Source organism: Phasianus colchicus, chromosome 21, assembly GCF_987193195.1.
Source record: "Phasianus colchicus chromosome 21, bPhaCol1.hap1.1, whole genome shotgun sequence".
In the NCBI taxonomy this organism is placed as follows: Eukaryota; Metazoa; Chordata; class Aves; order Galliformes; family Phasianidae; genus Phasianus; species Phasianus colchicus.
The window spans coordinates 7,749,661-7,765,367 of record NC_143456.1 but is presented as its reverse complement, the minus strand read 5'-3'; the positions used below and the strand labels follow the sequence as shown (position 1 = coordinate 7,765,367).

The window sequence follows — 15,707 nt, the reverse complement described above, 5'->3', positions numbered from 1 at the left end:
ATTCCCAGGCCAGCAGTCTGGCTGGCAGGTTATCAAAAGCCTTGAGTTACCTTCAGGATCATTTCAGCCCGAGTCATGCCTTTCACCACTATCCTCGTGTAGCTGGCAGGAGCCTTTCTCACCACTTGGGACCCGATGGAGGGCAGATCCAGGAGGACCATCTTCAGTGAGTGAGTGTCCAGCAGCAGCTGCAATAGTTAATCACACCCTGTTACATGGGTCCCTTCTACACAGTTCCATTAGCTGCTATAATCCAACACGCCAAAAGTTTAATACTTCTCACGCTGAAAGCATCCTGGTAATGGGACTGCAGGGACAGGAGGGGCTGACCCATGTAATGGCACTTCAAGGAGACAAGATCACCCACAGCTATTTATCAGCACCAGCTGTTGGCTCTAACAGCACTGCTCTGTGGCCTTGGGGCAGCACAGCACCTGGCACACACAGCCTGCATTCCTCCCTCCTCTTCCTTCTGACAGTAAGAACTGAGAACTATAAACAGGATAAACAATCCTGATTACCTGTAGCTGGATCGTTATTTAAATACCAAGGTCAAATGAATTACCAACACGCTTCCTCTTGCAGCTAACGAGCAATTACATCAAGTTTTCTGCATTTACTCAACCCATTGTTTTTCTACGTTAAAAAAAATTACAACACAACATCGCTACCCTAAGAACTGCACAACATCCTGTGCTGACTGCAGCTCTCAGCTGCTGCATGGTGCATTTTAGCAGACCAGCAGCAAGCAGCAGCCCCTATGTTCAGCACTGACTGCTCAGCCCCTGCCTGACAATCAAGTCCAAGGGATTAGGATGTCTCAGAGTGAAATTAACCTCAGTACTGCACTTTTCCCATACGTCTAAAGAGGTGGAGGTCAGAAACTGCAGGAGATGAACTGATGTTATCAGCATGGTTCTGGGAAGCCAGGAAACCACAGCACAAAGGGGCAGTTCTGTGCACAGCAGAGCTGCTGAGCCTGGTGCTGTGTCAGGCTGTTCCTCAGAGCAAGATTCCTGCAGATCCCAACAGACCCCATGGATTTTTTTCCTGGTTGAGGAATTCTCTTTCTCATGTAGACTTCTTCATGCTCGCTTACATGGAAAGGAAACCATTCTGCCTTAAGGCTCCCCAACACTTCTTGCGTAGCAAGACTCCAAACTCCCACCAAGTTCAGGTTTGGCAATTTTGGGAACAAAATAGAGAAAACATCCCACTTTGTAACCATGACCCCAACCTCCTGGCACAGTTCTGAGGAAAGGAAGATGATGGCCATTCTTACATAGCATGAAAACCATAGGAGGCAAAAATCTGTTTGCACTCCCTGTTGGCCAGTACACAAACTCTGTCATCAGCCCTCTGGCTCCTGCATCTTCACAACCTCCCAGCAGAAGGGACCAGCACCTGGGGCCAGAGGGCTCAGGACATGGCAACCTTCTGCTCGATGGCTGAGCAGGCACTGAGTTTACACAAATTCTGCCCCTTTTACCAACATCTGTATGGACTTCTTGAATATAGAAATGGTGAAATACTACTTAGAACACAATTACTACTTCTTACCTGTTCTGCTCCCACCATGCTGATAGGCTTGCACTTGAAGAGATGGTTGATGAATTTGGGAATGAAAGAGCTGCAGAGAAGAGACACAGAATGACACTTCATGTCAGTATTTGGATCATGTAGGATGCTGGGCTAACAAAGCATGCAGGACCACAACAGCACATGGCTTTCCACAAAGGCACAGCGGGTGCATGGCTCTCTAGCTGACTCTAGGCATGCTAAGAATAATAAACAGAAATTAATTATTCTGCTTTAATCCATGATGATTTTTAAGTTGAGAATTTGCACATAAATGAACTGCTGTAAATTATATATGAAGTACTACAGCACAAGTTGAACAAGCAAACCAACTATGGTACATTCTACACACCAGGATTAGTACAGCTATTCATGGACATGGAGTGGAAGCATCTAGATTGTATCCAGAACTGACATTTTACTGCACACTAGTAATTCCACAACATGTATATTACAAACTGAACTTGAGGTCCAGCCAGGGCTGGAGGTCTGCAGGGATACACACAGGACAGCATCCTTCCAGAGAGCTTCCAGCCAACAAAGTTTTGTGAAAAGGAAAACACCAATCTCCTATTTTGCTATTTTTCAGACTCAGGAAGATGCTCCAGGTACATACGCTCAATAGCAGAGAGCTTGGTAAAGATGGAAGCCGTGCCCAATATTCACCACATTGGACAAAGCATCCCAGAACTCTGGTTTTGGCTTTTTCCTTCTTGTTAGCAGGCTTTGTGGTAGCTTCGTGCTCCAGTGGCAAAGCAGCTGAAGATAATGGCCCTCATCAGCTGGATGCAGCTCACGTTATTTCCAGGGCCTTGTCCACAACATGGTGGCAATTCTTCAGTTTCAGTATCTCTGTCCTGAAGTCTCACAGTTGGGTCTGTTTTCTCAATGAGGCGCTGCTTATGGTGATGATTTGAATTCAGTGTGGTTTCCCCCTCCCATCTGTCAAGCTATTTTTTCCCTTCCAATGAACAAAGGAGCACCGTCAGCGTCTTGTTTGTCCTGACACCTGTTTTCTAAGCCAGGACTTTTATTTTTCACCCTTTCTCATGAACAAATGACAAAAGCATAACTCAGGCATAGAACATGCCAAGCTGCTGAGCAAAGAGCACGAAATGGCTCAAGGAAGAGCCTTCCCAAGCAAAATCTCCTTCCCTTTCCCTTCACTCAAACACAGCTGTGACCTCTCTCACTGAATCATCCTTTCCTGGAGAGGTATCAAGTAGAACAAGTTCAAACCATTGCTGAGAACCAGCTACTGGGCTGCCCTAAGCAACTTTGAATTTGGCCACTGGAGAAACAGCCTTGGCAGTAGAATGTAAATAAGAGGAGAAAAACAAGCCCTGTCTCCTCCTGTAAGAAAGCATTTAGAGATAGCTTTAGAGGTAGGTTATACCTTAGAAGTCCATTTTTCAGGTGTCTGAATGATTTCCAGAAGGCAATTAGTGAGTGCTGAGTACAGCTGGAGCTCAGGCAATGCCAGCAACTCCGGGTGCAGCAGTGTGTCCAAGGGGAAGAGCACAGGAGGTTCCTGTACCTTTGATCTGCATGTGGGTCCAATGCTCGTGCTCTCTGTAAGGTCAGGCATGGAGCTGATGCTCACATTGTGCATGAGAAACTTTTTAGCACCGTATAACCACGTGGTATCCCACAGCCAGCACTCTGCCTCACATAAAACTATTCCCAGGCCTTTTAGGATGGCCACCCACAATCAGTGCAGAAGGAGAAAGCGACCTTCCATCCCTGCATGCCTGTTATTTCATGCTGTCTTATTGGAAACAGCTTTTCAGCTCCAGCAGGACAGACGAGACAAACCATAAGATCCAAGGGCTGCTCTGGTTTTTTAGGTTTTTTTTTTTTTCCTTTTTAAGAGCAGTTGCACTTAAGTGGAAAAAAAAATCACTCGATTTTCTTGTGTAGGACTCAGAGTTTGGCTCTTGGAAGCAAACCCAACGTGAGCGATACGTGCACGTTCAGCACTGAGTGCTCAGCACACAGCTTTGTGCTCCGAACGCCTTTAACTCCCTGCACATCCACAGAGCTCCACTGGATGCCAGAAATCATTTACAGCTTCGGCCATAAAACCGACTCCATCGAAGCAGACAAGTCCCTCGTGTAACAATAAAGCAGACGAGGAACCTAAAGCACAGAAACCACAGCATGAGAGAGGCTCCCATCCGATGGGAGGGGCTCAGCCTGTGTTTTCCCAATCCCCCACGCTGATGTGCTGAGCAGGGCAGGCAGGGAGATGAGCTATGATGGGATGTCATCCCAAGCATCCCCGTGTCACTGCAGTGCTGCACTACGCCATGCCCAGCCCTTGTGGACTCGCCCAGGCTGAGCTCAGCATTCTGCTTCCAAACCAACAGAGCTCCTCGCTGCAGCCCTCCTCCATGTAACCCCCAGGGCCTGCTGCTGCACGCCTCTCACTAATTCAGGGCAGTGAGGGTTGTACATGGGTCAAAACAAAGCAAAAATGACAGATGAGATTAGAGGACTGATGCAATTCCTGACGGTAATTCTTCTCCTTCCAGACTTGGCTCACATCTCTCTTTTAAATTTGGTGACTTTAGATGCCTTCTCCCCCGTGGTCCTGTAACTCAACCCTAGCCCTCGATGCAATCCATTAGAGCTGAGAAGTGGCTGGCAGGTCACAAAGATGCAGGCATTAACATATAGAATGCAGCTTTCTGTGGTGTTCCATGGAGTAAGCTCTGATGAAGGCACACACTTCAGATCTGGACTCCTCTCATATGTGAGACTGAGGTATTTTATCCAGAGCTTACAGGGTATGTGCTTAGCAATAAAGTTAAAAGGGAGACAACTAAGCTGAGGTATTATGAGTGTGCTGTGAACAGCTGAGTAAATTTTTTTTCTATTATTATTTATCACTATGTGAGCAATATAAAATTCAAGCACAACCACATAAAAGGCTTAAGTGCAATACATTTTCACTGGGACAGCTTTTCAAACAGTGATTATGGCCAATGTCATAATATGATTTATCAGTAACTGCTCCTTAATGCAAACTAATGAGTACCCAGAGATAGAAAGGGGGAATGAAACGCTGAGGCCAGGCTCCCCGCTGCGAAAGTTAATGGTTCTCAGGAGAGCCTACTGCAGCTTTTCCTGCTGAAGCAGGAACTGGAGCACTGCTCTCAAATCCACACAGTAACTGCCAGGCCATACGGTTTATTTCAGGATGATTAGCTTATTATGGTTGAATGAAATGTGAAAGTATTTTAAAAGGGAGACACATGATATGTATGGTGCTGCTCCCAAGGCTCTACCAGGATAGCCACATGCAGCTACAACAGGCCAAGTCCTCCTGTGCCTTTTCCCTGGGGCATTGGATGCAGAGCTCAAATGGCCTCAGGCAAGCAAGCAAGAGTCGAAAACATCTTCCCAGAGAACTGAATTTTGGTTTTGGATACACAGCTTCAAAGCTTGGATTTCCAGAAGTGCTGGAGAACTACACCCTCAGCCCTGAATACAAAGGCAAGAGGAATTTTCTGTCTCATTTTCCACTTACTTTCACAGTATCAGACAATTTGCCTGAAAAACACTCAGATATTTGCATTTGGGGGGTTATGATGTTTCCAGACCTTTCTTGAGACAAGAAATTGAACTACCTTTTAATTTTGCCAGCAGCTGCAGGTGTTTGCTGCCCTACCCCATGTGCCTGGATGGGAAGGGTCTTCACCCAAGCACTGCCTGCACATTAGGAAGCAAACAATGGTCATGCACAGACAGACTGGTGAAAAGCAGAGGAATTCTGTGCCATGTTGGTAACTTACTTTGCAAACTTTATACAGAACTGAGTGAAATACTTTCTGGTAGATGCCAGGTTGTCACGGATGATGGGGACGTTCTGCTTGATGTGGAGAATCACTGAGGTGACGTAAGGACTCTGGTCACCAACATGTTCCACGTTCTGCCACTGCATCTGCACAAAGAGGAGATAACAAACAAGCAGTTTAACTCACCAGGATTCAAGCAATACGTAAGGAAAACTATACAAGCTTCCTGCAGAAGGATCTCTGAGGAATTATCAAAAGACTGTCTCTGCAATTCACCACCGTCGAGGTCATATGCCTTGTCACTGTATTGACTGAGCAAAAACAGAACAAAATACAAAGAAGGAAAACCCAGAACGGCCCTTTTTGCACCAGAGCAGTGAGACTATGACTGGTAATGGGAAACACCAGCATTAAGAGGCTTTTGGAGCACCCTAGGCTGCCTTAATATTTAACAGCTCTCAGTTTTTTGGGATGAAGTGCCCATATAAATCCTGATTATAGGCATTTGAGAAAATAACTGCAAGCTTGCAAAGTCTGGATTCCTGCACGGCAGCCAAGGCTTTAATATTGGAGAGACCGATGACAGATAGTGGAGGAGGCAGAAATGAAGTCCAAAACACTCTAAAGCAATGCAGCTCACACTGAAACACTTTCAGTGTACCAGTTGGGATGCCAACTTCAGCTCAGCCCAAGCACACAAGGAAAAGAAAAAAATTACTCAAGCTCTCATTTTGTTTTCATTTACTGTCAGCAGAAACACAACAGACCATCCCCTGTCAGCCAGATGTGTGACTCTGTTGGCTTTCTCAGGGCTCTATGTGAAAAAAACATGAGGAGCACACACAGCGTGAGGCGTTAGGAAAGAAGAAGCACTTGGGTTTAGTCCTTGATGGCTCTGGCAAAACATCTGTGTACAAAACTGAGCCTCAATGAGGAACACAAGCAAAGTGCTCCCAGCATGGCTGCTGTTCATGCACCCTGCAGCATGCTTCATGGAGCTCACTGAGAGATGCAGCTCAGGAACAGGAGGAAAATGTGACAACCAGGACAGACAACTGGACAGATGCAGTAGGTGACTAGTTTTTCTTTTGACTGGGCATTTGTTCTCAAACATTTCTCAAGTTCTCAATTTTGCATGTAAAGGGTTTTCTTTATTCCTGTTTTTAATTTAATTACAGCTCCTTTGTCTCCCAGTTGATTAAATCCCATCCAAACAACATGCAGCAGCAGTGAGTTAACAGGCAAAAGAAGCCAAATTCTTTACAAAACCACAGTGTCTGACAGTCTGCACGCATCCTACCAAGGCTGTCCTTATGTAAACCAACCAACCAAAAACCCAGACTGCTCATCTCCCAGGAGCTGCACATTCAGAAGGGATATTTCTCCTATCACCTGCTCTACAGGCTTTAATTCTTCCCTTTCTCTGGAAGGCTGCTCAGCAGGCAACTGCTTCGTAGAATAACTCAGGTTGGAAAAGACCTCTCAGAGCCCCAGGGCCAACCCCAACCCACCCCACCATGCCCACTGACCACGTCCCCTCACTGCCATATCCCAAAGATTTGAAACACCTTGGGATGGGGACATCGCCACTCCCTGGGCAGCTGTGCCACTGCAGCACCACTCTGAGAAGAAACACTTCCTAATATCCAACTTCTGAAGAAAATACTCAGTAGTCAGGATTTGGGCATTCTCAGTGCTGGCTCTTCTCAACAGACCTAGATGAACATCCCCATCTGTAGGAATGGCCAAAAAGTAGGAAGGGACTGCTGAGCTGACTTATTACAACAACAACAGAGTAACCTTTTTCGTTTTGTTGGTTTTCACTCCAAAAGCAATACTTTACAACTGAGACTTTAAAGCACGCACAGTAAAAATAGACCTTTTTGCATGTGTTTCACCAGCAAAAAAAAAACCCAGTAGCTGCAATGCAAGAAATCGCACACATACTGAAAAGTCATCAGAAGAAATATGAGCCCAACTCTTCTGGTAAAGCTTTGTTCCTGACATTTTCAATTTATACCTCTTTTTCCCCCATCTTATGTTTTTCTTGGGATATCCACATAGTTTACATACACTAGCTGAAAATCACCCCGAGGATGAGAGCAGAGGAACCACCAGATCCTGTGTCTGCAGCAAAATGGGTCACTTTGTGGATTCACTGGGGATGAACCACATCTCCCTATGCAGCATCCCACTGCCAGCTCAGCATTACTGGGCGCAGAGAGCACCCACAGCCCCGGATCAGTGCACAAGGAGGGAGCAAAGTGAAGGCAGGGGGCAGGGAGCACCTGGATCCAGGCTTCAACACGCTCATGCTGACTTTAATTAGCAGCTGGCAGCTCTGATCGCTCTGCTCTTGGGTTTTCCTTGTATGCATTGGAGATATTAAAGCTGTGCTTTTAAAGGCTTGCTGCTGTCCATTCAATTGTAAGGAAGTGGGAAATTACAGCTGTGCCAAAAGGTTTTCAGCAAAATCTAAAAGCAGCAAGCGATCTACTTGAGTTACTAAAATATTCCCCATTCCCCAGTTCTGCATGCAGTTTTACATATAAATCGATGTTTAATTCAGCAAATAAACGAAACCTTATCCAGTGCAATCCATAAGCTTAATTGGGGCAAAAATACCTCATGCAGATTAGCTGCTTCTCATCCCAACAATTAAAAAGCACACCAGATAATTAAATGCCACAACATGTTCACAGCGCTTTGTTATCCACAAGAAGTACTGTGTGGCAGCAAGCCATTTCTTGGCAGAATTTCCATCATCTATTCACAAATGTACATCAGATTCAAAGAAAGGATCAGCACTGTTCAGTCCGGAGCATCAGGGCTGGACATCAGAATGAAATAAATGAGGAGGAATTGAACAATGGGAGAGCCCTAATGGAGCAGCAGCCTTGAGACAGACTCACCTTCATGTTACAGAAACCTGGGACAGACCAACAGCTTTTAATACAGACTGAGATTTTACACTTCCAAATACCAAATGTTAAAGAAGGGGGTGAGGGAAAAAACTCTTGCACCAAAACCCAGGTGTAGTAAAACTTGTATAAAGCGAACAGGGAATGTGTGCACAAGTGACAAGTATTTATTTAGTTAATTTCATAGCACTTCGCTTGTTTATAAATCATCAGTCCCATCACATATGCTGCATCTTACTAGTTTTCCAAAGACAAAAACAAATGGCTCACCAGCTGCTGCTTTCCCAAGGCTGTGGTTTACTTGAGTATAAACAGAGCTGAGTGATTCCAGCACTACTATGCTGGGTGGGTTCAGGAGGATCTAAGGAACTGTCATGGCAAACAAGTGACACCTGAAGCACTGAGCCCTCCCTAATAGTGTTATTTTACTGAGAAAAAAGTCCCCTTTCCGTGGGGGACTTGTGCAAGCTCTCTTGCTAGCTGTGCTCCACTTCCAATATTAGCTGGGGATGGTGGGGCTAGTGACAGCTGGAATATATCATAAAGTAAAGAAGTTAGTAAATTTCAAGGCACGATCCTACCGAAATGGAGATCTACATTTAATATTTCTGCTTTAAAAACAAAAACAAAAAAAGTTCAATTCACTTTTGTTGTCTTCACCTTTGTCCAGAACCCTCTGGGTTTTCACAATACTTTGGCAAGAAAACACAGCTCTGCATTTCAAACACATAAAAGCCAACAGCATAACTGCAATCAAATCCTTCAGCTCAACTCATGTGGGCCTCTCTAGCAATGGCTCTGTACATCCTCAGGAGGAGTACAGAAGCAATGGGGCTCAATATCCCAATTCTACGTTACCCTCTGACTGCCTCCACCTAACAGCCACAAACCAACAGCCAAGTGAAACCCCTCCTCAAAGAGGAGGCAGCAAATGAGAATGCACATTTGAAATTTCATGCTAAAAAAAGTTCTCTACATCTTAAGGACTTCACTAGCATTAGCACTAGGGAGCCTGAGATAGATACACAAAGCATTCAGTTGTTTGTGTGTTTAATGTGCTGCAAAAGAATGAAAGCTCTAACATGAATTTTAGGTTTTGGAGTGAAAGATATATTTATAGCTACAGTAATTGCTGCTCCAAAAGGAATCAGTATATGGATAAGACTCAGAGTAAAGAATGAAATCAAGCAATCACAGCAAACAAGACCTCTAAGTAAATGATGTGCATGTTAAGGTCACCTCTCCCCCAACAAATCCACTCTTACCTTGCTCATAGCAGTCAAGGCAGGGTCACAGGCTGCATCCAAGTCCTGCACTAGCAGCTGTATGCTGTTGGAAATCACACTGGAGAAAGAATCAAGCATAAGTTTTAGGATAATATTCAGTGTCAGAACTGGTTTCTTTGGCTGTGGAAGGAAGAAAACCTATTAGATGAACTTGGCATTATGATGTGAATTCACATGGCTACAACTTGTACTGAAAAGAACCCAGGAAAATCTGTATGTTATTCATCAGGAGCTGCACAAGAGAGGACACTTTTATAGCTGACCAAAAGGTTGCAGATGGGGACAAAACCTATTTGCCTACATTTTGAACTACACACACCTGCTGTAAAGCAGCAAATGTGTTGTAAATGCATCACAACACACCACCAGAGCTTTGATGCTGGTTATGCTGGAAGCCACTCGAAACCTTCACTCCAGACAGCTTAGAGCAGTACTTCAGCAGCAGGGAATGAAACCCATACAATCCCAGGCAGATACACAGGAGTTCATAGTGAGGAAAGCCCAGGCCATAAGCAAGCAGCCTGCATTCTAACAGAACCTACAAAGTTCAGGAGTTCAAAGGGACTATTAAAGGCCGCCCATAGCCTCACAACAGAGCAGGACAGAGATTTAAAGGACAGCAATTTTCCCTCAGTTGAGCTTCAAGAAGAGCCTCCCTCCAAAAATGCTTACCTACCACAGAGGTAAAAACCTCCCAGCCCATTGCTGTAAACGTGTTTGGTGGTAGCTCCACACTATCTGTGATGAAATAAACCCTTCTCAGGGTACGTAAGCAGCAACATTTTATTTTCTTTATGACCCTGACTAACAGGATGTCAAATCTCAGGAGAAACAACTTGTTTGATGTTGAAAGAGCGAACGCCAAAGAGAGTTTTATAGCTATGACTTAAACTGACAGCAGACTGAACAAAGTGCTCTCCTCTGGAACAGACTGAACCTCAATTAAAAGGTCTTTGCTACAAGATACATCACATCAGGCCTGACAGTTTAACTTTAAAGATGTCTTAAAACAGCAAATACAAGCTATACATTAAAGCAGTTTCCAAAACATGCAGTATTAGCTGCCTAGGACCAACTTCACTGCCTGGCAGCCACTGCTGAAACTGAGCAGTGACACAAAATGTCTCCTGACAGGTCACAGGGAAATGCAGAACTCACTCTTGCCTGGCTCATGATAGGAAAATTCCCATTGCATGGTGTTATTCTATTTCTACTCCCAGTTACCTTGCTTGCTTTGGCTTAGAGGACATAGCAGCTCTATTTTGCAGTCAAGGATTCACTCTTAAAAAGGTCTGAGAATTATCTAGAGGAAAGGGAGTGTGCAGCATGGAGCGGAGCCCAACACCACATGAAAAACCTGGATGGAGATTCAGTGAAGCCTGCCCACTGGAGTGAGACAAGAGCTATCACAGGAAGGAAGTCTTTTGAAAAAAACATAATCTTGCTGCTATCTGGGCTGAATCTTAGATTAAGGGAGAACTGGCAATCCAGATTATTTCCCCATCTTTGCCAAGGTTTGCTTTTGTCTGACATGAGGCAAAACAATTTTTTTTTTTGCCTCAATTTACTTCTCTCAAAAAGTACTCTATATGTTGATGGTAGTGGAGAGCAAATGATGCTAGAGGAGAATATTTTTAGCATCATTACATGAAAAGTTATTTTAATGAATGATAATCTTCTCTCAATTACAATCCCTGAATGTAAGATTGAATCAGTCTTTTATGTCATCTGAAACGGGGTTTGATCATACTGACAAGGCTGCTGATTAACAGTGGGAAGTTAAAGCAGGAAGGAATGTACTGAAATAGCTTCCTTTTCTGAAATGTAACAGCTACCTCACAGAGCTGCCAAGATGCAAATGATGTTTCAAATGGAAACTCACTATTTCCTCTCCTCTTTCCAGTGCTCTCGTTCCTTTGGCTAGGATGATGGGGAACAACTACATCTGATGTCTGCACTACTGCAGCTCCAGACCATTCCTTCACCAAGGAAATGCCTATACCTAGACTGCATGTCTGAGTGGGTCCTATGACACTGGGATTTTTGGGTTAAATTACTCCAGCACCATCTGGCTGACAAACAAGGATGTTTGATATACTGTGGGAAGATGCATCTGCCCTACGTACATGCTGAAGGTGTCTGTCTCTCCTGTCAGGTTGATTCTCTCCACCAGACTTGCATCCACTTTTTCTTTGAGTTTCTCTTCCAACTGTTAGAAAACAAAAAAGCAACAAAAAGATCAGAATTCCTCCTCGCATCCTGGAAAAGTCAGCTTCTTAAAACTTAAGCTGTGATCAAACTGCATCCACAACTCAGTCAGTGAACCCCGGGTGTCACCTCAGAAATGCTAGAGAGGAAAGCTCACCTGCTGTGTGGTTGCCAAGCAGTACTCTGCAGTACTAAGGATACTGCAAATGAGGCAGAGCTCTTCTAAAGTAAACTTGGCCACTTCAGAGCCTTCCTTTTCTTTCAGCAAACTAGTGATGGTGAGCCCGCCGCTGCTGCTAGTTGTCCTGGAAAAAAGACAAAAGCTGTAAAGCTTTCTTGTGTACACAGATACATACTGCAAAATTACTTCTAGATTTTAGTGCCATAAAAAGTCTTCATGACCATTAAGTCCAATGCTTCATGCAACAAAGGGCAGTGTATGATTCTTTGTGCATCAAACACGGAATTGCTATTTTGGTTAGGGAGTATCTTTTAGAAAGACAGACAGAACTTGATAGCAAAACTTCAGGCAAAAGGACAATTCAGTTATTCACAGCATGTTAGGTAAGGATGTAGACTGAATGCAGCTTTCTCCAGCTAACTTCACCTTCACTGTCAGTTAATCAAAATCTAATTAAAGATTACAGGAAAATCTCAATGCCTATCAGGTTCCTTCTCATATTTATCTTCTCAATACCAAACAGATGCCAACACACATTTGAAACTTTGGTAACCCATTTTAAAAAAACTGATAATATCAACACAGTAAATTATAGAAGATGTGGCTTTTTTCCCCTCTGTTCCAGTGATTAACTGCTGTGTATCAACAAAGAAAGAACTCTAACAGTTCAGAGTCAAGAAATTCCTTACGCCTCAACGATTAATAATCCAAATCCATTAAAAAAATAGGACACCACTATTTATCTTGGACAGCAAAAAATGGAGCACACCAAAAATACGTGTACAAAGAATGCAACTGATGTCTAATGGAGAATGCACATTAAATTTATCTTCCCAATTCTCTGGACGCAGCCCTCTCCCTTCCATCTGTGAAAGACTTTACTGGCTTCAGAAAACTCATTCTGATAGTTCCAAGATTTACAAGGAAACAAACTGAAGGTGGTAAATAGCATACAAAGTTATCTGTAGCTAAGGTGACTGCATCTCAAAAACCTGAGTAATGACCTACACATGATTTCCTTTATTTTCACTGCATTTACATCTTCATAATTTATTCATGCATTTATACAACTTCATAGAGCACAAAGCTACAGGTGAGCACTCTGGCATCACACAAATAAACCACCTTCATTATAAATTACTGCATCTGGGCACAATGCTGAGCTTTTAACACAACAGAGCTGAAAATCACAATATTATTTTTTTCACCCAAGTAGCAGAAGTCTTGGGCTGGCATTTCAAAAGGAACTTCAACAAACTGTAAATCTGACTGTTAATCAAAGCCAAATATGAAGCTAACTTCTAGCAACCCTTAAAATAAAATAAAAAAGAAACCCAATGCCATGAATGACCATTTGGTCCCTGGCTGTAAATGTAGCCACCCTGCTGCTATGTGGTTTCCGTGACAGCAAAAACTAAGTGTTAACAAGTTTGTATTTATTAATTATCTTCACAAAGCATCTGCTCCTCACTGGAATGTCTCACCAGACCGTGCTGCAGCATTTGGGAAGTTCAACTCACTTGGGCAGGTTGCCAGACAGGATTTTCCAGGCATACTCCCGAAGGTACTTCTGGAAGATGGTGGTCAGGGCTATCATGGGTTCACCCGTGCTGAGCTGGGAGCACTGCACCATGCACTTCTTGTAGTACACAAAGAGGTCGGCACAGCTGGGCAGGACGGCTCCTCCTTCATCCACGTTGGGCTTGGGAGGCCCTTGGGCCTTGAAGTCAGCCACAAACCTGTCGATCAGCTCGCTGAGATTCCTGTCACAGAGAAACAATGGAAAGATACTTTAAAATGTTGGGGAGATGCCTTGTCTTACGACACCAAAAAACACATTCTAGCAGTCAGTATTCCAGCCCATTCTCATCTCAGCACAAGCCTTGTGCAGCAACGAGGACTGTGTTGCTGCATTTGATGCAAGCACATGAAGGCTGTGCTCAGGTTTCATTGCTGGCACCAGCAGAAGCAGCAGGAAGAATCTGAAGATCAGTGGCCTCCAGAATTCAGCTTTCAAAGGCACATGCTTGAGATGGCACACCATTAGCCATCATGTGGTTCTGTTTGAGAACCACATACTGCTGTCTCCAGTGATTTATTAAAACCTGGTCCTTACTCAAACATCTTGATCTTTAGGCAACAGTAAGCTTCTCTGCATCGTTTCATAGAGACAAAAACACATCTAAGCATGGCAGAGGTCCAGAAGGAAAGGTGATGTGACTCTTCCCCAGTAAACATACAGATTGCTGCACCAAAAGGATGAGCTCCTACCACAGATGATCTGCCTGGGCCAAGCTAATCTACAGAGCTATGCTGGTAATGCCAGGGCTCCAAAGGGTGAAGCAAGACTCTCAAGCTTGAACTTGGCTCAGAAGCTATTCAGATAGATGGCTGCTTTGCTTTGAGGACTTCTCGCAGCTCTGATTCCACAAATACACAGTTCCAACAAGAACTGTAAAACCATCAGGCTGCTAAACTGATGTGACAGATCTCTACACTGGCACGAGCAATTGAACAGTGAACTGAAGCACTGACTGTACTTGACCACAGTAAAGCAAAATCTCCCTTCCCCCATGGCTGAACGCCAACCACACAGATGGTGCTGCAGGAGGGCTCACATGTGCTATGAGCTGCAGGCATTCCTTCAGGTTCCCTAGCAAAGCAGACGTGGCTTACCCCTTGTCAAAAGTCCCACTAAATTAAACAGCTGCATCTCTACCTCTGCATCTGCACTTTACTCCATCTGTGCAACAAAGTGGAGCTTTCTTAGCACTCACCAGCCACATGTTTGTTTTTTTTTCAGGCTCTCAGGGCACAGTGAGGAATGTCAATGGCTTTTCATTATGTTTACTCCACATGCTCTCCTCCACTCTGAGGCAAAGTGAAATGTATCTGCATTTCTCTGGTCCCCCTCCCGAGGTCTGGTCAATGGGATGCACAAGCAAATGCAGCTGTCCAAAATAGCTGGGAGAGCAGTGCCAGAACTTTGTGCTTCTTGTGATCCTAACCTGGACAAAGTGCCTGGCAAAGGCAAAGAATGTGCTCATTTTATTGCAAGATGGAAACAAGCAAAACATCAGGATACTGTGCGCACACCTGATGTCAATGATTCTTTTTCCTTAGTTTCAGTTGGCCCAAAGACAACATGAAGGCTGACAGCCTTTTGTGAATGTGTTGGTTGGACAATGGAAGCACAAAGCATTTGGCAGAAAAACCTACTGGGAGAGGAAACACAAAGAAGGCAGGAGAGCAACAGAAAATGAACATTCTCTCCATGCAGGTTCTGCAAAAAGGCTCTGTTCTCTAGTAGTGCAGATGTGATACTTCCTAACAGTAGCACACCTACTGGGAGCAAGAACTGTCCAAACTTAACCAGGAAAAAAACATTAAATGAAATCATATGAACAGAACTGTCTTCTGGCTTCCAAGCCCTCCCTTTCCTATTATTCCTCTTTTAAATTTCACTCAATCTATTCAGTGATTTTTCTGAATCTCTGGCCATCACAAGAGGAACTATGCACTCTTCAGAAAGAAGAACATGGTACTCAGTCACTCGATCTCTTGAGTGGTGTGAACAGTTGGCATCAGTTGGGCAAGGGGGAAGGGCAATGGCTCTGAGATAGCTTGGATCACTGGCAGGATATCTTCCATGGGCTGGGTGTTATGGAAGTCCCTTTGCTCACAATGCTGCAAAGAGAAAGTGCCAGTTTTCTAAACAATCTGAATGAACACA

General features: G+C 44.2%; 1 protein-coding gene across 3 annotated transcripts in view; it reads right to left on the bottom strand.

Moving 5' to 3' along the window:
* VPS53 (VPS53 subunit of GARP complex) overlaps positions 1-15,707 on the bottom strand; it is a 48,956-nt gene that overhangs the window by 4,185 nt on the left and 29,064 nt on the right. For 2 of the 3 annotated variants that reach the window (XM_031591567.2, XM_090122308.1), the window contains exons 14-20: positions 13,495-13,737; positions 11,951-12,098; positions 11,712-11,794; positions 9,565-9,643; positions 5,376-5,524; positions 1,561-1,630; positions 51-188 (exon numbers count right to left, since the gene is read on the bottom strand). In XM_031591567.2, the coding sequence (XP_031447427.1) occupies positions 51-188; positions 1,561-1,630; positions 5,376-5,524; positions 9,565-9,643; positions 11,712-11,794; positions 11,951-12,098; positions 13,495-13,737 (910 nt within the window). Of the gene's footprint in view, positions 1-50; positions 189-1,560; positions 1,631-3,465; positions 3,718-5,375; positions 5,525-9,564; positions 9,644-11,711; positions 11,795-11,950; positions 12,099-13,494; positions 13,738-15,707 lie in introns of those variants that run through there. The other variant, XM_031591568.2, reaches the window with a different exon arrangement.